The 21,771-nt window shown below is 44.3% G+C and overlaps 1 protein-coding gene across 3 annotated transcripts in view; it reads right to left on the bottom strand.

Annotated features, from left to right (window-relative positions):
• Positions 1-21,771, bottom strand: part of Lim1 (LIM homeobox 1) — a 66,554-nt gene that overhangs the window by 15,793 nt on the left and 28,990 nt on the right. For all 3 annotated transcript variants that reach the window (XM_018017011.2, XM_089476017.1, XM_089476016.1), the window contains 2 exons: positions 775-965; positions 164-382 (listed from right to left, as the gene is read on the bottom strand). In XM_018017011.2, coding sequence (XP_017872500.1) covers positions 164-382; positions 775-965 — 410 coding nt within the window. The remainder of the gene's footprint in view (positions 1-163; positions 383-774; positions 966-21,771) is intronic.

Here is a 21,771-nt window from a genome sequence, read left to right on the forward strand (position 1 = left end):
CATTGGTCCTTTGCTTTAGATACTGGATCTAGCGAATATATAGATATGCTGCAGCTGACAGTTGTTGGCTACGCCTGAGCACACAATGTTTGGGTCGGCCGTTCGGTGCGAACCACCGAGCTTGAGCTGGGACTAGGCCAGCAGTTGGAGAAGGAAAACTCACCTGTATCACGCGCATGGGCAGTCCCGTTTCCTTGGCCAGTTGCTCCCTAATATGGCGTGTCGGTTTCGGTGTCTGATTGAATGCCGTTTTCAGTACCTCCAGCTGTTTGGCCTTGATGGTGGTGCGGGGTCCGCGTCGCTTCGAGCCGTTGGCATCGTCGGGACTTTTGTTCTCCGCCTGAGAATCGCCGCGTCCATCGGGATCACCGTCCAAGGAGCCCTGCAAGCACCAACGAAAATGATAGTTAAATGAGTAACATATTTCGATATATATGTATGTATATATGGAGTATATATAAATGTCTATACAGATATGTGGTCTGGAGCGAGCTGCTCATAATCATTTGCCAATCATTAATCAAATGGGGCTGACGTCGGGTCTACAAAGTGCGGCCCGCTTTCCCACTCCATGGCACTCAATTCCATTCATTACTTTGTCTGCATGCATATGTATTGGTTCGAAACGGAAACCTGTTAATGATGCAAGCCAATCCACTTCACTACACTCTACTCCACTCAACACACACACACACGCACACTCACACACGCAGACAGAGTTAGTTTACACTTAGCTCCCCACACACACATTCGGTGTTTATCAAGCGAACTTACCTGATCGGAATCGTCATGCGTATTTTTACTATCGGTGCTCATGCTTTGTACTGATATATCCGAGGTGCCCAACGGTCCACCCGCTGAGTCTGGCCCATTTGGTCCAAGCACGCCCAATCCCAGCGCCGGTCCACGCAAATGTGGCGGATCATCGTCGTCTTCGTCTTCGCTCGCCGAGCCCATTAATGAATCTGTGCGAGAGATGAAAGATTATGAGTTTCTCTTTACCCTCTTTATACATCTGTTGATGATATACATATACATATATGTATGTATATATATACACATTTATGAATATGTAGCAGAATGCAAATGGAAGGAGCTCTACAACGAATTGGAAACGAATTCTACAACAAATTGTTGTACAATGAAGGCCGAGAGCCACTTAAAATACAATTGCAATAAATAATATTTGTGCTGGGCTAAGCCAAAAACGACGCCCCGAACGTTCGTTTCGGTCACGTGTCGCCATTTCATGCACTAAGTAGCCCAAGCCCAGAGACCACACCGCACCGCAGCGTACCCCGCCCTTAAATCCAACTCCTGCTCCTGCTCCTGCTCCTGCTTCTGCTCCTGCTCCTGCTCCAGCTCTAGCTCGTTCCATGGAGTCACGTGTCAAATGCAGTGGCTCTAGCGCTCTGGTGTTTGCCGCTCCGTTGATGCCCAAATAAGTTGATTAAGGCCCTCTCCTTTACCAAACGGAACCAGACTCTGGTATGCCTGGTACGCCCGTCCGCCCGTCCGTCCGTCCGTCTGTCTGTCTGTACGTAACTCTTATCGCTGAGCTGTATGCCATATAAAATGCTGACACGCGTCGTTCACATTCCCATTCACATTCCCATTCACATTCACGTTCACGTTCACATTCACGTTCGCGTTCACATCATCGTCATCCTGCAACGCTCTAGATAAGCGCCGCACGAGGCCACAGAGTCGTCCATGGCCGTTGGCATAGCGTTGAAACGTGTCACTCAAATGGCTCGATTCGATTGTCTTCTCAGATCTCCAGCTCCCCCTGCTGCTCTAGCCCCCTTTTATTTTTGTCTTTTTAGCAAATCTCGGCCTGCGCCCCTGGGGACAGTTTGCAGACAGCGCATCCACCTGACTAAGGGTTGCGGCTGCTGGCCCTCCCCTGGGCAAGTCTGTTTCTCCTGCACGAGTTGGCCTCTCAGCCAGTTGGCAGCATTTGAGACTTGCCGAAAAATAAATTACACTTTATTATGCATAATCTAATCCGCAGCAGATGCGGCCCACAAGCACCAGCACGAGCAGACTCGATAAGGGTGTAGCAGGCGGACGGGCGAGACTTGGATCTGGCTCTGATTTGTGCTGCATGTCGCGCAATATGCCTTGAATTTGGCGCCCGGCTCGAAGTCATTAGCCTCAGTTGCAGCCAGCAGTCGCTGTTTAATTCAACGTCCCAGGCGAGTCATCCACCTGTCAGACAGTCAGCTGGCAACTGGAGATCCTGGAGGCAGGAGCGACTCGGGCTGGGTGGGGGGTGGTTAGAGGCATAGAGCCATACAGCCGGAGTCAGTGGCATCGCCACAGCCAAAGCTTAACGCATTACGAGCTGCTGTCTCTTGCATCAGCATGCAAATCCCAGCCAGATGATGACCATAATGCAGCTGTGTATCGCTTGCCAAATCGCAAGTGACGAGCAGGAAGAGAACTCGCTTCGATTCAAATACAAATGCTAATATGCGTATATGCCAGACAGCCAGACAGCCAGACAGCAAGCCAGCAGGCCAGCGGACAAGCAAGCGAGTGAAGGTTAATTGCACTCAGGTGATAGAACTGTTGAGCGTTTCGGACAGCGGAAAAAATTGCAAAATTGCTGCGATGCCGCAGTCGGAAATGCCAAAACTCTGCGAACTGTGTCGGAGCTGATGGCCGCTTAGGCGTTAGGCAAAAGCCGTCTGAGAGGCGAAACGAGTGACAGGTTCAGTAGAAGCAGAGAAAAAAAAAAACTGGAAATGAAGATTCATAATATCATATTTAACAAGGAAAAGTAAGTGAGGAGAAAAGAGAGAGGGGAGACAGAGGGAGATCCTTAAGCGTGAAGAAAATCTGATATTAATAAAAGGGAATTCTTAGTTAGGAAGAAGGAGAAAGAGGGACAAAGAGAGATCCTCAAGCGTGGAGAGAACTTTCGATATCAAAAAGGAAATCCTTATCGAGGAAGAAAGAGAGAGAGGGACAAACAGATATCCTTAAACAAATCCTTAAACCTGAAGAAAAGAATTTCTAGTTTCTGGCTACAAAAGAAGTTAATGATGTTCAGATATTTACGATAATGAAAAGAGGAAAGCGCACCAAGCAGCTCTATACATATGACATACTTCAACTAAGCCTCCTTAGGCCTTGCCTCATCTTAGTAGGGAAGCACTCGCTCTAGTAGCTCAGTGCCTGCTGCACTTAAGCTGCTTATCTTTTGAAGCAAAGCTTACAATCTGATCACAGCTTCAAGTAGTTGTTTGTTCTCCCCCGAAAAAGTTTCCCACGAGAGAGCCTCAAGTTGAGAAGTTCGCTTAAGTTGCGTCAGGTGCGCACCCTTCAGGCAGCTCACAGACTGCTTTGTAGTTGTATTTTCAGATCAAGCGTTTCTTTATAATCTTTCAATTGACCCGCAGCAGCGACCAGCCAGCTAAACCACCCAACCACCCAGCCACCCAACCACCCAACCATCCAACCAACAAAACAACAACAGCAAGTGAAACGAAACGGAAACTTGAAGTGTTTACCAGCATCGCTTACATGTCGCCAGTTGACAATAGAATCGAGAGCGCGAGGGAAACCCTTGGACCACAAGCGGAACCATCCAATATGGCATGGAAGCCTGGTCCATGGCGCGCCATGGCGTTCCATATGGGCGCTTTAAGTTGTTGTTAACACATGTTAATAAACACGCGACCGATGGGCGATTGAAGGCGACTCGGCGCTGGAAGGAGGGCTGAAGCAGAGACGTTACAGTTCAATGTGTGTGCGGCACGAGGAGGGTTGTCAGTACCAGCAACAGCAACAACAACAACAACTTGGCTGAAGCATCACTCAAATTAACTTTGAAAACCATTCAGGAACACTTCATTTGATTGCCACAAAAACCTTTGCAGCAATGTTTGCCACAGCCACAGCCACTGCCACTGCTGCTGCTGCTGCTGCTGCTGTTGTTTGTAATTGTTGTTGTAGCAATAGCAATTATGCCATTGAGAGCAACCCTCTGCCACACATTGCCACCCCCTGATGTCTGGCAGCGCCTGCCCGGCAGCCATAAAAGTTCAAACACTCATTTTTCGCTTAGGAAAATATATACATATATAGTAAATTTTTACTTTTTTTTTTCCTTTCGTTTCGTTTCGTTTCTTTTGCTTTTTGTATTTCGCGTTTTGTGTGTCGCCTTTTGCCCCCAGTGTGGAGGAGGCTCGTTCATGGCGAACGGCTCTGTTTGGCCAGCGCAAACAGCAGCCAGCGGCGTTCTCGAGGAAGTCGCACAAGTGCAGCGACGGCAACGACAGCATCCTTGAGCCTTGAGCCCATCCGTTTGACTGACAGCCAAGCAAACACACAAACAGACAGCCAATGGGCGGAGGGAGTGGGGGCAGAGGACTGGCAAATAAATAAACAGTGGCGCATGTTGGCCAGCCATGCCCCCAATTGAACGCCCACTTGCTTGTTTGCATAGTCAAGTGCGATGTTTGGCAACGCATCTTGCAACAGTCGAGCGTTGCGTTGTCAGCATCCCCCGACCCCCGACCCACAGGCCCACAACCCCCAACCCGCAACCCGCAACCCCTGAGCTGATTTCAATGCCAAGTCCCATTCAGTTAAGCCCATTCAAAAAGCCTACGCCCAACCCCTGAAAACGCTTCACAAATGCTTTGCATATTTTTAGACACACGTAACTCCACGGCTATGATAACACGTCTGCTAGGTTTACTTATCCAAGAACATAGAAAAATGGAACAGAGAAACTGTTAAAGGATAAAAGTCTTCCATTTCAGATTGTGTAAGACAGAGATATATTAAATAGGAATAATAAACAGGTAAAGAGAGAAAAAATCATGGAAATCAGACAATATTTCAACTACCTAAATAAACATAGAAGGCGAAATTCAATGAATAATAAAGTTCGAAGTGCTTTATATGAAAGAATTATGAATGAGTTATAGAATGAGTCGAGTAGAGCTTATATGTGAGGCTAGAGTAAACTGTGTGTCTAATATTCTCTCTCTCTCTCTCTCATATTACCCAAGGCTGAGCTACCTATGCATATCTGAATAGCACATCAGTAGACGGAGTTGCCAACTATATCAAGAATGATCTTCTGGATCTTAGTGTATATTGAAGAGGTGTACAACTATCGATGGTATTATTGCCCAATATCTCTTTGAATGTACTCTCTTGCATTATCGAAGGCGCCCACTATAGATATTTCTCCACTTCTAGTATATTGCAATAACTGAACAGTCTAGCATCACGATAGGATTGCCACCTATAGCTGACAGGGCTGCCACCCATGTGTGACTAGCAAATCATTTGAGAATTGCATCTCCTGCACTTTAGTAACAGCTTAACTATTAGTCAGGGTTGTCGCATCGAACTTAGCCAGAGCTTAAAGATTAGTCAGGGTTGCCACCTAGTCGAAAGACGTCGACTTGAGTTTCGAGCGCTATTTCGATGAGCAACTAAATACACCTTTTCGGGTGACAAGTGCACAAGTGGCTCAGGGGTTGTGTGGCTAAGCCACCCCCACACCCTTAACGTCAAATTACCCCACCCCTAAGCACTGCGTACCCCGCACGCCACTCGAAGAGGGCATAGACAAAGCGCACACACATTAATTTCGAATTAGTTTTGCATCATGTGGTTCACGATGCAGAAAAATCGACTCTGCCGCCGTAGCTGGCAACCCTCGACGATTCTTAGGGGGACGCAAAGATGATGATGATGGTGCTCCCCACCAGCAGCAGCAGCAGCAGCAGCAGCAGGAGCAGGAGCAGCATCGAGAGACTCGATGAATTGCGTTGGCTCAGCTGGGACTGGAACTGAAATTGGGCAGGGCCTGGCGGACGGGGAGCGTGTGTTTATGGCCAACTATTAAGTGCACACAACGTACGCGGCATGAAAAATGCGGCATGGACGTGGAACAGATCGCTGGATTTTCTACATGAGCGCATACTGAAAGTATCCGTGAGTCTTCGTCGTCGTCGTCGTCGTTGTCGTTGTCGACATTGCCGACGTCGTCGTCTTCATTCATGCAAGGCATAGAGAGAGGCGGCGCAGAGTGGCTGCGGCTCAAGTTTGTTGGCTGTAAAATTAGGTTAATTCCTGTCAGTGCGTTGCTGATTTGAATTGTCACACACACACGCAACCACACACACACACACACACACACACACACACACACACACACACACACACGTACGCACACACTCATATAGCCATGTGAACCATATACAAGTCAAGATATATGCACCTGGTTCTGCAAGAGCTTCAGCTTAAACCTGACTGCGCCTCAGCCACAGCTGCAAACATCTTTCGACCATGGGATTTACTTTTGCCATTCCCATTGACGGCCGTTGACGTTTTTACCTTTGCCTGAATATCACTGCTCACTTCTCAGTTCTCAGTGTTCGGTTCTCAGTTGCAGCTTGAAGCCCCCAGCTCCTCGTTCGCTGTCGTTCGGCTTAGTGCGCCGGCTCTAATCCGCATATATGATATGTCTCTGCTTCCTCTTCTCTACTCTACTTCTTGTCGTCGCTGTTGCAGTTGCCGACTGAGCTGCTCCAGCGAATTGCGCAAGAAATGGCAACGCGACTCAAAGTGAGCTAAAAGCTAGCTAGAGGAAGCCTAAGTAGGCCTTTGCCTATGACCAGACTATCCTGATCGTTACAGTATTGATGGATAATAAGTTTCGCAATAGATTAATGATTATTTATAATATATATTCATAATATATATAATTTAATGATATATTGTCTCATTTTGCAAATAGAACTTTTATATATATATAAGATTTAGTTACTCTTTTCTGTAGTATTCATATTCATTCATTGAAATTTCTTTTAGAATAAATTAATCATTATGCAAATAAATATTTCGGTCTCATTAGCTTTACATAAATTGAATTCCTAAAATTTAAAAACAAACTGTTTCAGTTGCTTAATTAAATTATGTTTCTCTTATGTTTTTTCATTAATTTTTTAATATCGACTGATTGAAGGGTTGAAGAAATCAAAATGAGTTGAGCTGTTAAGTTGAATGCTAGAGCCATCGATAGTTGCGCAAAAATATTTATTAAAATTTAAATATTAAATTTGTATTAAATATAGCCTATAGTTATAGCCTATAATAATTAATCCTGCCACTATCTTCTATTAATTATTATAAGTTCAAGAAATCATTAGAATCATCATTTAAATCAGACAAATTTGCATTTCATAAATTTCCGGCCAGATATTTGCGAATAATTTTGCTCTGCTAAAGTTAAAGATTTCCTTAGAGCTTTGCTGATATTTTAGCTATCGATTTATTGAATCTTTATCTTAAATTAAATGATACTAAATTATTGTTAATTTTTGCTATGAACTAACCAAAGACTGTAATTATCCAAGTTAACTAAAGACAGTTTCGAGAGAGCTGCCAAAACTATTCCAGAGAAACTTTGCCAATTCATTGTAAGCTGCCTCAAACTCTATCTTTGTGTTGAAATCAGGTGCAACTACTTAGTAGTTGTGTGTGGGTGTGTGTGCGTGTGTGTGTCTCGTCTGTGATTGCACTTAATGGATGCTGAAGGGGAAGCACTGCTGCACTGAGCACAAACAAATCTGCGAACCACAAGTTTCGCTTGGCCTTTGTTGTTGTCACTTTCATTGTCATTGTTCGAAAGCAGAAAGAGAGAGAGCGAGAGAGTGAGAGAGTGAGAGAGAGAGTGAGTAGTTGTAGAGAGTCGCTGACAGTTTATTTGTCATGCAATTTATGCTTTGACGCCTGCTGTTTCAGAGCTCTTCTAATGCTTCTTCTTCTTCTTCTTGTTCTTCTTCTCGTTGCAGTTGCTGTTGAATTGTGTGCAAAGTGCAGCGTCAAGTTTTGCAATTGTTTGACTGCAAGCAGCGTCCCACGCCCCACTATACCCCGCCCCGGCCGAGGCGCTGCCACAGCAGTCAGAGGGAAGAGTGAACCGAAAAACTGAAAACTGTTTTTGACACTTTGAGCAGACTTTGTTTGACGGCCAAGGAAATGCTGCCGACAGATACAGCCAACAGCCAACAGCCAACAGCTAACAGCCAAGAGCCAACAGCCAAGAGCCAACAGCCAAAGTTAAAGCCAAGGCAACGAACGCCAAATGAATTAAACAAACGAATTTCAGTTGCTGCTGCTGCTGTTGTTGACTATTTGCGAGGGTGCAGTAGCAACAGCAACAACAACAACAACAGCAACAACAAATACCACAACAATTTGTGACGCCGCATCAAAGCATGAAAAGCGCGCAAAGCAACCAGCAAAAAGGGAAACATGAAAATGCCAACGAAAATGAACTGTGCGGGCAGCAGAAGGGTGAGGGGGTGTGGGTGGCTGAAGGTGGGTGTTAGTGAGTGAGCAACTTCATTTGGCCAGAGGGTAGCAGCCAAAGAGCGAAAGAGAAAAGGAGTCTATAGCAGTGAATGCAAGAGAGAGAGAGAGATGGAGAGAGCGATAGAGAGAGCGGGGGAAGGGCGAGCGGTGGGGTTGGGGGAGCTAGTGTGCGTGCATGCCACACTTTACACATCGCTGGGCATGCCAAGTGGCTGACTAAGGGCAAAAGTGAAGAGTGGCTGGGCAGGAGGGCGGGACGTGGGGGAGTCCGCCCATACAGTGGGCGGGCGGGCGTCCTCAGTGGGGCGTCTCGAGTATTTGTCTATAAATTTTAAATGTTGCACGCAACATAAATCGAAAAACAAGCACAAACTAACACAAAAGACAACGGCACAACAAGCCAAGACGCCGACAGCCCGAAGGCACATGAAATTGGAACAGTTAACGTAAATAGAAAGTGGAAGTGGAAGTGGGGATGGGAGATGGCAGGGGAGGTGGGAGTGGAAATGCAAGTAGAGTTGCCAAACTGTCATTCACAATGGGCAAGCCGACAATCGGTGCACCGGACACCGCGAACACGTGCTGTGTCCCCCCCACTCCCCTCGGTTGACTGACCTTGACGTGTTGCCCTCCGCTCAGCTGTCGCTGTCGACGGGCATTAAATGCCAGCAGAGGCGAACGTCTGCCGCTGACATTTCGGAAAATATATTTTCGATCAATTGCTTTCCCCCAATTATATAGAAATACTCGAAATGCTTCTGGCTAAGCTCAACCATTGACATATTTCCACAGAATTGTTGGACTAACTAATGTCGAGTCCTGTGCCTGGCCTCAGCTAAAGTTCAACGTCATTAACTAACAAGACCCCATATACTCCCTGGATATTATCTATATATATATATCTATATATCTATTATATATATTGTCATCTATATCTAAAGAGGTATCAATAAATAAAAGCTAAGTTAACTAATAATTACGATTGTAATGACGATTCTATTGATGAAGCATCATCACCTGGCCGAGAAACGAGCGGTTAGGTTATTATAGACCTAACTTCTAGGTAACTATATGAGGTTAAGTGCTCTTCTCTTATTTATGACCAATTACAATGGGGGCCTGTGCTGAAGATACTACTGAAGCTCCCCAGCCCCAAGTGTCCAGCGCCCAGTGCCCAGTCCCCAGTCCCAATTCCCCATTGGCAAAGGTCCGCCCAAGACATTGTTTTGATTGGCAGGAGGAACAAAGGCGGCTTCCAATGATTAAGGTATAAAAGGCAAGGTAGTTAAGGGTTGGGGTTGAGCCTGGGCTTGGGGTTGGGCTTGCTCTAGGTTCAGAGTCGATTTCAGTTTCAGTTTCGGGTTCGAGTTTGGGTTTGGGTTTGGGTTTGCTTTTTGCTCTTGTATTTATTTTTATTCTTTTCTGTTTTTGGCTTGGGCTCAATGCGCTCTGTTACCTTTTGCTGTTGTTGTTTTTGTAATTGTTTTTGTTTTTGTTTTTGTTGCTGCTGCTGTTACTGCTGCTGTGGCTTGTCGCTTGTGGCAAATGCCGCTTGGCATGGCAGCAACAATAACAGCGGCAACCAAATTGCTCGCAAGTCGCATCAAAACCGGCCGCATTTGTGGGCATTTGTAAAGTGATCCTTTTTGCCATGTTGGTTTAACGGGCAGGACCTTTTTTCTGCCTCTCGCCGTGGCTGCTGTTGTTGTTGCTGCTGCTGTTGTTGTGCTTGTCGACGTCACCGTCGCCTAAAGCAACAGGATTTTCAGTCAACGCGCCCTGGCAAACGCGTTGAGCTGTGCCAAAAAGGATTTACATAGAGCACACCCAGGCCTACAGCTAAATGTGTGCCTGTGTGTGTGTGTATGTGCGTGTGTGTGTGTGTGTGTGTGTGTGTATTGTACAATATTTTAAATGCGCTCTGCTCTTATTTCTATTTTCTTTTCTCTTTTTTTGCTGTTGTATCTGAAATTGATACCAAGTTGCGTCTTTTTCCTCTCTCTGTCTCTGTCTCTCTCCCTCTCTCTGCCCTCTCTCACTTTCAAGCCCCATTCCCTTTGTTGTTTTTATTGCTGTTGTGTGTATGTGTTTTCTGTTATTCTTTCATTTCAACGCGCCTTCAAAAGGGTCGCTAAAGGTGTCTCAAAGACATGCAAAAACACAAAACAACACAAAAACTACATACACAAAAAAAAAGAGGAGAAGACAAGAAAAACAGCAACGGTAAACTTAACTGTAACAAAATGGCGTCCGACTAAATATATATATAGACTTTTTGCAAGGAAATGTAGCGTATATACACAGATGTAGCTGGAATATCTGCAGCCTGTGAAACGTTTACGAATGTCGTTATGAATAGAATGAGGCTGAAAATGAATGCATTGATAGGCATGGAAGTTAAAGAAGAACTATCATTAAATAAAGTTAACTTAAAGAGCAAGAGAAGAGAGAGAGAGAGAGAGAGAGAGAGAGTCAGAGCACAACGGAAAGAGGGAGATAGATACATATGTAAAGAGACATCGAGCAGAGTAATATGCTGATTATTGAATATCGAAAGATTTTGCAATTTATTTTGATTTCATTTCGTTCAAGCGACTTGTCTCTGAAATGCTGTTGTCATGCGGCTTAAGATTGTGAGGCAACAACAACAGCAAACATCCGAATGAAAAACAACAACAACAACAACAGCAACGAGAACTCAGCCGTTCTTCTGTCACATTGTCAGTCAGTAAGTCCGTCAGTCAGCCAGTCATTCAGTCCGTCGGCCCGTCGCATAGTCGAGCGCTGCTTCGACGGTTTCTCTCTGTGCTCCGTTTATTTAATCCGTAAAAAGATCTGTTTTTACAAATCCCCCGAGCTCGGTTCGCTGTACCATAATCTAGGCGCGCTGATCTCTGATCTATGATCGCGTGGGCAGGTAGACGACAACGACAGCAGCAACAACAGCAACAACAACAACAACAACAACGACACCAACGACAACGACAGCAACAACAATTGACTGTGGCCCGTTTAGGTTTACGTTGACGTTCCCAATTCCGATGCCGATACCGATCCGGGCAGGCTTAGGCTCGCTTTTCGACACTTTGTTTGGCACGGTTTAAGCCAATTGTTAATCGCCAGCCGGGCTACACCGCAGCCATGGGCGCAGCGCAAGGGGGTTACGAGACCGCCGGGCCGGGCCGGGCCGGGACGGGCTCGAGCCAGGGCATGTCCATGGCCATAATCCCAATTGACAAAAGTCAACAAAGCGCATCAATTCATTTGCAATTCATGCAGATGGAGATGGGATCTGTTGCTCTTGTTGTTGTTGTTGTTGTTGTTGTCGTGGCTGCTGTGCTGTCGTTGGCCTTGTTTCCTGCCAGCCTCAGTCTGCCTGCCTCAGTCGCTGTGCGTGTGGTCCTGCAGCTTGTGTTGTCAACAATTTGTCATGTGAGCAATCGAGCTCTGTGGCTTTGGGCGTGCCGGTGGGCGGCAATAGCGCTCGACTGGAGCAAGCGGCAGGGGGCGTGGCATTCGCAAATCGCTGCGAAATAATGTTTCAAATTAGCCCCAGAGACGTCGCATCTTTAAGCTAATTATGTTTCTTAATTAATCAAATGAAAGTGAAGATTTTCTTGGGAAATTGAGCTGAATGTAGGTAAATTCTGCTGCAGAGTCAAGTGAAGGCAAAGCTATTGCAAAGCACATTTGAAATGTGTCACAGTGAGGCAGATTATGCAAGAGATGTGTGCTATATAGCATCATATATAGGAGGATTACATGTGTATATATAGGGAGCTCATTTGAAGTGAGCAAATTGGCTCGATCAACTTAAATTCGTTTCCCTTTTTTAGTTTCTTTTTTTTTTTTAGCTTTTCAGGCCATGTGAGACTTGTTTAAGTTCGTCTTCGTTTCGTATATAATTTCATTGCTTTGTCTGTCCCACACGCCAATGTCCTGCATTTTCCAATTTTCCCAGCGGCCTTCGCTCACCCAATATATATATATATAAACATATATATATTTTCCGACTCTGTTTTGTTTTCTTCTTGCGTTTGTTTTGCTGTTGCTGTTGTTAGTTCTCTGATGCCTGTCAAACATATCAATTTCAAAGGGAACAACACATTTTTCCTGCACACACACACACACACATAGTCACTCTCAATAGCCCAAATTCGTGTTGTTCTTTTGTTGTTGTTGCATCTTTGCAGTTGTTGTTGTTGTTTATACATAAATTGTCTGTCAGCATTTTTGCCTACATAGATTTTTGACATATTTGTGTGATGGATTGCAACACCTGCTCCGCGCCCCCGCGCCCCCGCTCCACCGTTGCAAGCAAAACAATCGAAACAAAGTTTAAAAATATAAATCACAGTCAAATTTGCTTTCGGACAGGCTGCTGCTCGTTTTGTATCGCAAATTTATGTGTGTCTCCATGTGTGTGTGTGTGAGTGTGTGTGAGTGCTTTAAGCCCAGCCAAGCCAAACTACAACAGCAAATCGATTAACACATAAACGAACAAAATTATTGCGAAAAGATTCTTGTTGCAAATGTTTTGGAAACGATTTGCGACACTAATAAATAAGTCGGCCGATTCGCTGGGCCGTACATAACGCGCCGTCGGGCCATATCGGTGAATAGCGAGTAATTCACTCTTGCCGGCTGCTTATTTATTTATTTATATTTATTTATGCTCATTGCGTTTATCATTTGTGACATTTGCATAGCGCCGGCGGCGCGTGGGCTCCGCTCCCGGAACGCCAAAAGAAACGCCCGTGAAATTGTCACAGCTTGCTGATTTTTATGGCCATTCCGCCTCGGCCCCAGCCCCAGCCCCAGCCCCAGCCCCAGTCGCAGCCTCTGTTGAGTGCCGGTGCCCCCTCGTCGCGCTCTGCCGTCGGCCCGGCTTAAAAACTGCAGCGTCTCGAGCTTTATGTGACTGTAAAAATCTGCGCAAATTTATGCGCAAATGAATTGTGCATTTGATGGCAGCTGCCGATGCGAAGACCCAACGCGGGGCCAGGGGCAGGGGCAGGGCAGGGGCAGGGGGAAAAGGTAGCGCTGGGAGGAGAAAGCGAGTGAGTGAGTGTGGGACTGATGGGAGGCAGCCCCAGCAGCCCACTTGGTAACTGGCCAAAGCAAGCAGCAGCAGCAGCAGCAGGAGCAGCAGCCGCACGACTCTGCCCGGGCAGGTGGCAAAGCCAGCGGAAGAGTCGTGAAAGCCAACGGCAGCTCGAGTACTTGCTGCAGCGCATTCTGAATAATGATAAATAAAACTTGATGGATTTTCATGCATTAAACAGATTAAGACAACAGCTGCCAGGCGGCTTTTATGCCATCTCGGATCTGGCCATCTGAAATGCATTCGATAAATATTAAATGAAAATATTATGCAAGCTGCCTACCTATAATCTCTATGCGTCTATCTATCTTTCTATCCATCTAACTATCGATCTATATGTGTATCTATGTATGTATGTATCCATCTATCTATCTATCTATCTAATTACTACTATCTATCAATCTGTTTACCTATCTATCTAACTATCTATCTATCTATCTATCAATTTGCCTGTTTGTAATTTATCATATCTATATTCATATATTTATGTATTATTTTATATCTATATATATTATTTATATCCATATATCTGTACTGTGGTCTATTTTTCCAACAGCTATTTACCTTTGTCTATTTTTATCTATCCATATTCATCTATATTGAAACTCTCTAAATATAGAACTCTCAATCTATCATATGCATTTTCACAATGATATACATCATATGCAAATTTCATAAATAAATAAATATTCCTCAGCATATAGGTTATTCAAGTGGTTTAAGTAATTTGTGCAAAGCCCAATGTTACATCGATATATGTATATATATATGACTGATAATACTCTGTGTTGTATATTATTACTATAATATATAATATAGAACTATACTAAATTATACAATATATATATCTAAATGCAATATCTATCCACCTAAGTACAGAAGTTTTCGGATACAAATCATTATGAAAATCTATGATATGGTAGCTATACGTTATATCACTCGGATTCGATCCATTTGAAGCTACTCTCTAAGCGAATATTTATGGCAATGCCGTCTGTGAGCCAGCTCATTCTAAGCCATTGCAACACATATCGATGGCTTGCTCGGGGCTGTGGCCCACATTCGCGCTGAAATTGGAAATCATATTTGGCCATAATCATAATAATTAACGTTTCAATCTCCAGTTTCAAGTCTGAAACTCAACGGCAAGAGCCATGAAAATGCATTTGACCCACTTAGCGAGCAAAACGACCCACTCGAATGGCTGACTGACTCTGACTGCCTAACTGACTCCCTGACTCCCTAATTCCCAGTCGCCCTGACTGACTGCTGACAGTTGTCGTTTGCTATATATACATATACTATACATCAGCTTTTTGTTATATTTGTTTTCGTGTTTGCCGTGGCTTATCAGTAAAATACGAGCATATTTCGACTTATTTATTTTCCGTTTCATTTCGCTGTGTTGCTGTAAACTGACTCAGTGATCGACTGGCGGCAGGCTGAGGCTGGATAGCTGCATCGACAGTCACCCACAAAAAAAAAGTAAACCAAAAAGAAAAACTGAGTCACATTTTGGGGCACGGCCCCAGTTGTCAGCTGGCAGTTGGAAGTTTTTCATTTAGGCAAATGACTCACGTCAAATCGAATGAGTTGAGAATAGTTGGCCGAGAGCAGCGCACAACTAGCATCTCGGCCAACTGCTGCTGCTGCTGCTGCTGCTGCTGCCTATGATCGTAAGTAGTTGTTATTGCTGTTCCATTTATAGCCACTATTTAACGTTTTTTCAAGCGAAAAACTTTATTTTCACGCGCATTACAAGCACCTCAAAGTCGAAGTCAAGTCTGAAAAGTTAACCTAAAAACAAAGCGCAAGAAAATAAAAATTAAAAATATATATACCCAAAACAAAGCAATACACAGCACAAACAAAAACAACAACCAAAACCAAAAACAAAAAGCGAAATAAAAAAGGTTTCCCCGGTCGCTGTGTGTCTCTCTTACTCACTGTGGTAAAAGCCCATTAAAAATAGCTTTAAAGTGGCTGTAAAAATAAAGGCAAACTACAAATAAAATAAACATAAAATGCGCACCAAGTGCGGGCTTTGCCAGCAACGCCAAAGCAACAAAACACCAAAACACCAAACACGGTACACGGAATACAGAGTACGGAATACGGAATACGGTACACACCAAGCCAAGTGTAAGACAGTGCGCTCAGGTAAAGGCAAAGGTACACACAGAGGTGAGCACCTAGGGAAGCCAACACTGGATACGAAACGTGACAGAATTGAAAGACATCGAACATGAGGGCTATATATATATATATATATCTAGAGAAGTCTATATCTAACAACGTTAAAAAGTTATCTTTTTAATCGGCATTGACTAAAATATTTAGTATTTGACTAGAAGGAAATTCTCACGCGCCTCTTGCTCGAATAATTCTCGAGTTGAATTGAAAGTTTTAGCTGGACTTTGCTCATAGTTCGCTTTAGTTTTTATCATAATCAAGATATATGCAGAGTCAGAGCTACCTTCATTTTTGCTTACCAGACTCTAAGAACCCCTTTGAACCCATTTTCAATTGGTTCTGCGCATAAAAATGGCCACGCAGCAAAAAAAAAAAAAAAAATTGCTTTGATAATCGCAGACTAAAGGAAGTCGCCAAACTGAGAAAAAATAGGCAAGGACAAACGGCAATGCGAATGCTCGCAAATGACAGCAGAAAGGCATATGTCTGCCTGTGTGTGTGTGTGTGTGAATAACAACAATTATAATGTCAAAAAAACCACATACACACACACACAGAGGCAACCGCACACCACACACAAGCACAGCCACAGCTTGTCATTCAGTCAGCGATGCAGGCGACCGCAAAAAGCAGCCGCAGCATGTAAAAGCCCTCAACTGAAGCCGCTGCGAATGTCAGTGACTGCACACACACACACACACACACACACATGTATGTGATGTGCGCTGTACTTGTCAACTGGCTGTCAGTCAAAACTAACAAACTAAAATAAGCCAAACGCAGCTACAACTTTTCGTGTATATAAAATATCTGTGCTTATATATATGTACATATATAACATTTAAGCATAAGGTATCGGCTATATATATACCCATACATACATACGATATACACACAGTTCCGTTGGCAGTCTCAGCAAATGGAATTCAGCCAAGATTTGCTCTGAACTTTGCTTTGGGCCACAGCTTAAAGCCTTCCAGCTTAAAGCCAGCACAAGAATTTCGCAATCGCCCATGCCCGCCCTCATTTCCTTTGCCCAGGATTCTTGTATTTTATTTATGGTAACGAGCGGCAGCAGCAGCAGCAGCAGCAGCAGGAGCAGGAAAAGCAAACAAAACAGCAAAGAAGAAGCAGAAAAAATGGAGGAATTTTCAAAATCGATTTCGTATTTTTCGCAATTCTAAGCTTTTAGCCAGCTTTGTGCGGCCTTAAGCCAGCTTCATGCTACAATCCTACGGCACAAGTTGCCCCCATCCCCCGTTCCTGCGCACACCGTGTTGTCCACCTCATCGCCGCCTGTGCCACAGACATTTTGTGCACAAAGCTCTGCACATTTCCGTTTCCGTTTTGTATACATAACCTCAATTCAGCATTTTGGCATAGCCAGCACGAAGCACACGTCTTCACCAGTTCCCCTCTGCCCCTGCGCCATCCCGCTCGACACTCGACACCCGCCCGAACAGCGACCAATGTACTCTGCTCTCGATTTGAACACTCTGTCAAGCCAGCCAGCCAGCCAGCCAGCTAGACCTCCCCCCTCCCCCCTCCCCTTCCCATCCCCGTCCCTCTTCCGCCCCGCTGCCCAGATCACTCCCAGTGCCAGTTCCAGTCTATGAGCCAACAGCCTTACAAACGCCACCTGCAGCTCTGGCGCTTTGCGTGCTTTTGGTTTCGACAGTTGGATTTGTGCTGCGACCTCAGAGCAACCCCCAATCCATACGCCCACCCACCCACACACCCACCCACACACCTACACACTCGAAATGCTGTTCTATAGCTCAAAACTCCACTCGCAGCATCCATGGCCGCACAATTCTTTTGTTTCGTTTAGTTGAGTTTCTATTTTTTGCTGCTTCTATTATTGTTGTTGTTGTTGTTGTTGCTGTTGTTGCTGTTGTTGCTGTTGTTGCTGTTGTTGTTGCTGTTGCTGCCTTGTTGTTTTCTTAGCCAGCCGACAACGCCAAATCCGCCAAACCACCCTGTGGGGCTTAGTGCTAGCCAGCTGTGGGCCCCCTTCCCCTCCTCTCACTCACACTCCCAGCAACCCCAGCGCTGTGTCTAACACGATTTCTCTCTCGCTCTCGCTCTCTCGCTCGCTCGCTTGCTCTGTTCGTTTGCTCTCGTTCTTGCCAGCTGTATCTCTCTCCCTTGCACTTTTTTTTTTTTTTTTTGGCGCATTTCGCGCGTTTGTTGCCGCTGTCTCGCTCTAACCTTAGTTGCCGGCCCGCCTTTTTTTATTGTTGTTGTCGCAGTCGCAGTCGCTGTCAGCGTCAGCGTCGACGTTGCGTTTATCTCTGCGCTAGAGCCTCAGGGTTGCTCCCATTGTTGTTGCTGTTGTTGTTGTTTTTGGTAGTGTGCGGTGGGCTGGGCAGGGGGCGTTGGCGTTGGCGTTGGCAGCGCCATGTTTTCAGCGACAGTCCACGCACCAGTGGCGCCCTCTAGCGTCTCGTGCCATTTTTTGTTCATTCTGTTTCTCTGTGTGCCATTGTGGTTGCTGTTGTTGCTGTTGTTGTTGTTGTTGGGCTTTTCAAAATGGTTGGCCATGCTTGAAATATGACACGATTACACGTTGCCCGTTGGCGCCTGGGGGTTGGGCTGGACTGGCCTCGATTTGGTTGGGGGCCAAAGCCTTCGGGGTTGCCTGACAAGCATGGCAGAAGACCCAACAGCAGCAGCAGCAGCAGCAGCAGAGGCAGCAGAGGCAGCAGTAGAAGAAGAAGAAGAAAAGAAAAATGATGGCATGGGCAGTTTCCACGCCTCGCACGCTCGTAAATCTCACAAGTCGTGTCCCTTAACTTGGCTTGAAACAAGAAAAGGAGAGAAAAGAAATGAAAAGAAAAGAAATGTGCTCAACGACGAAACTTTAAGCTTAATTCTTGGCTTGTAGCTGAGGCTGTTTCATTTTAATGCCCAGCCAAAGACAATGCAACAAATTCATACACTAACTAAGCACGCCCCCCTCCCCCCACTCCCCTCTCGGTTAATAGCCACTCAATTTTTGATGGAAGATTTATGGGACAAGCAGCGACAGCATCAACAGCATCAACAGCACCAGCAAACAAACAGATAATAAGATCTGACTATAATGTTGATGGGCCTAAAGCGGGCTATGGGGCCTGTTGGCTGTAAAGTTCAGTCAGCCAGTCAGTCAGTCAGTCAAGCAGGCTGGCAGCCTGGCAGGCCTCGACTCGACAGTCGTTTGGGTCGAAAAGTCGCTCTAGTTTTAACGCCTCGGCAACGGGCTCGACAATGGCCTCGTAATTTGCCCTGGCACATCATCAACAAACACTTTGATGGGGCTCTCTCGCAATGCTTAGACACTTAAATGCCGTTGTTATTGTTGCCGATGTGTGGCGACCCTTTGAATGCTTACGAGTTGTCATTAAGCGCAAGTCGTTGCCAAACTCCCATAAACAATAACACCCAGAGCACTAAACTAATTCAAACCGAACCGAGCCGAACCAAACTGAGCTGAACTTCAACCTAACCCAATCTAAGCCAAGCCAACCCAACCCAGCCCAGCTCAGCCCAACCCACACCACTCAAACTGTTGTCGTGTCGCACGAGTCGTATAAAATGAGTGCCCGTAACCTGAGGACAGGTGTCGAATTGCCAGCCAGCAGGCGGGGCCCACTCATTCAAATATTGATGGATGAGCCGGGCGAGTGCGAGTGCGAGTGCAGCCGAGGCAGATCTTGAACAAAAGCCGATTTCAGTTAGCACCCAGCGGGCACATGAGTGCGAGTGGGAATGAGCAACGAAAATGAATCAGATATGCAATTTAAATAAATACTGAAATGCTGGTAAACTATATGAACTGATTAGATATATTCAATAAAAAAAACGGACTTCATTTGAATATATAAAGTGAATCATTAATATTCCATTAATATTCCAGGGGTGCTATTCATAATTCCTTTGTGAATGCATTCACAGTAAAGCACCTATATAGTTATAAATATGTATAGTTACATAAAATTTCTACATAGACTGTATATATATATATATATATATATATATATATATATATATATATATATATTATCTATATAGACTATCTACCTATATAGACTATTTATACTATTCACATCTATTCGAATTACATTCAAAATAAAGTGCCCTAGTTGTAAATCAACTGTTTATACCCTGAACCCATTGAAAATGGGAAATCAGGGTATAATGGTTTTGTGAAAAGTATGTAACAGGCAGAAGGAATCATCGCAGACCCCATAAAGTATATATATTCTTGATCAGGACGACGAGCTGAGTCGATATAGCCCTGTCCGTCTGTCCGTCCGTCCGTCCGTCCGTCCGTCCGTCCGTCCGTCCGTATGAGCAAAAGGATCTCAGAAGATATAAGAGCTAGAGAGCTGAAATTTGGCAAGCATACTCGTGTATACCATAGGCAGTACAAGTTTGCTTTATTTTTTCGATAACTCATCCGATAACTTTTTTATCGAGCATAATCGAAAAATCGACAATGTTTTTTCAGCTTATTTTGAACACTTTTAGACCTGGAGACTTCAAATTTGCGTTGTATATAAAGTTAATGGATACAAAGATTTTGTAATTTACAGATTTTGGATACCACGCCCCCTTCGCCCCCAATTTGTAAAAAACGCATTTCAAGTACTAGAGACTTGTGCTTTGAAATGTACACACATTTAAGCCATATGATTACGCTCTAAAAGTTTCATTAAGATCGTATGTCTACAAAAGAAATTATTCAACAAATAAATTCTCGTTATATTGCCCACACTGCAGTGCAGCCCAAGCGCAGCCGCTGCTTGCTGCGCAGTTTGCAAAGCGCGTGCTTATACGTGCATGTGTATGTATGTGTGCATAAAAGAAGTCCAGAATGATTAGAATATCAGTTTGGAGGGTTCAGGGTATCTCCTAGTCGAGCAGTCTCGACTGGAGCCTTCTTACTTGTTTTATTTTACCCCCATAATATGTGAGTACATTCTATGAAAAATATATGTGAATCCATTCAAATACATTCACTATTCAAACACTAATAACGAGTAAATCCATTGCACTCACATAGGCCACTTTTAGTCTATTCCGAATTTCAATCATTATATATATATGTATGTATTCTATTTATGCGTACAAAGTATATATAGTAAATATATGCAATTAATACTTTATCTAATTTAAATTTCATTCATTACATACCATATAACTCACATCTCTTAAAATACCATATAATTTCCTTCAACTTTAAAAGCTCAATTCAATATCAATATTCAATTCATAATCCAAACTTATTCACCTCCACACTCTATGAATACATTCAAATACATTCGCTATTCATACAGCATTAACGAGTGCATCAGCTACACTCGCATAGACGTATTCCGGTCTATTATTCATTTGATTCATTCGCATTGCCGGCGAGCATTCACTTGATTTACGACTCACACAAAACGAAGCAGAAGAAGATGAAGCAGCAGCAAAAAAAAGAAGAAGAAGAAAAAATGGCTATATAGTACTTCCGGTTTGGCGCTGCTCACAAATCAAAGCGCCTTTTATGTAAAATAGTTGGCAACGCGTGTTTAAGCAAATGATTTACGAATGCGTCTGGCATTAGATATGACAGCGGGGCAGGCGCTAGTTGGGGGCAGGCCAGGTCAGTAGGGGCCGGTGGGGCTGGGACTGCGGGACTGTGGACTGTAGACTTATCGCCGCAACAGCATCGTTCGCCAGCATCAAATTTTATTTTATTTTTATTTATTTTGGGCGAAAAATAGCCGCAAATTTATTGTCCAAAGGGAAAAAAAAAAAAAAAAACCAAAAATGCCGAAACGTAATGAAAAAAGAAGCAAAAAAAAAAAAAACAAAGAGAAGCCAACAGAAAAATATGTGAAAATATGCGAGAAAAGAGGTTACAGCTGCCGCACCGACTGCTGAGATGGGTTTAGTTGGACTTTCGGCTTTTGGTCATACGATGCTCTTGACTCTCACACATAAATGTATATAAGTGTGTGTGTGTATAAAATAACCCAAAGAGTCATAAAAATAAAAAATAGCCCAAGTAAATGTCAAATAAACTTTAACGGTTTTTCTTATTTTTCTTCGCTTACGAGTGTGTGAGTGTGTGTGTGTGTAACCAACACATGACT

This window comes from Drosophila arizonae, chromosome X, assembly GCF_054131065.1.
Source record: "Drosophila arizonae isolate 15081-1271.41 chromosome X, UAZ_ARI_1.0, whole genome shotgun sequence".
NCBI classification, from domain to species: Eukaryota; Metazoa; Arthropoda; class Insecta; order Diptera; family Drosophilidae; genus Drosophila; species Drosophila arizonae.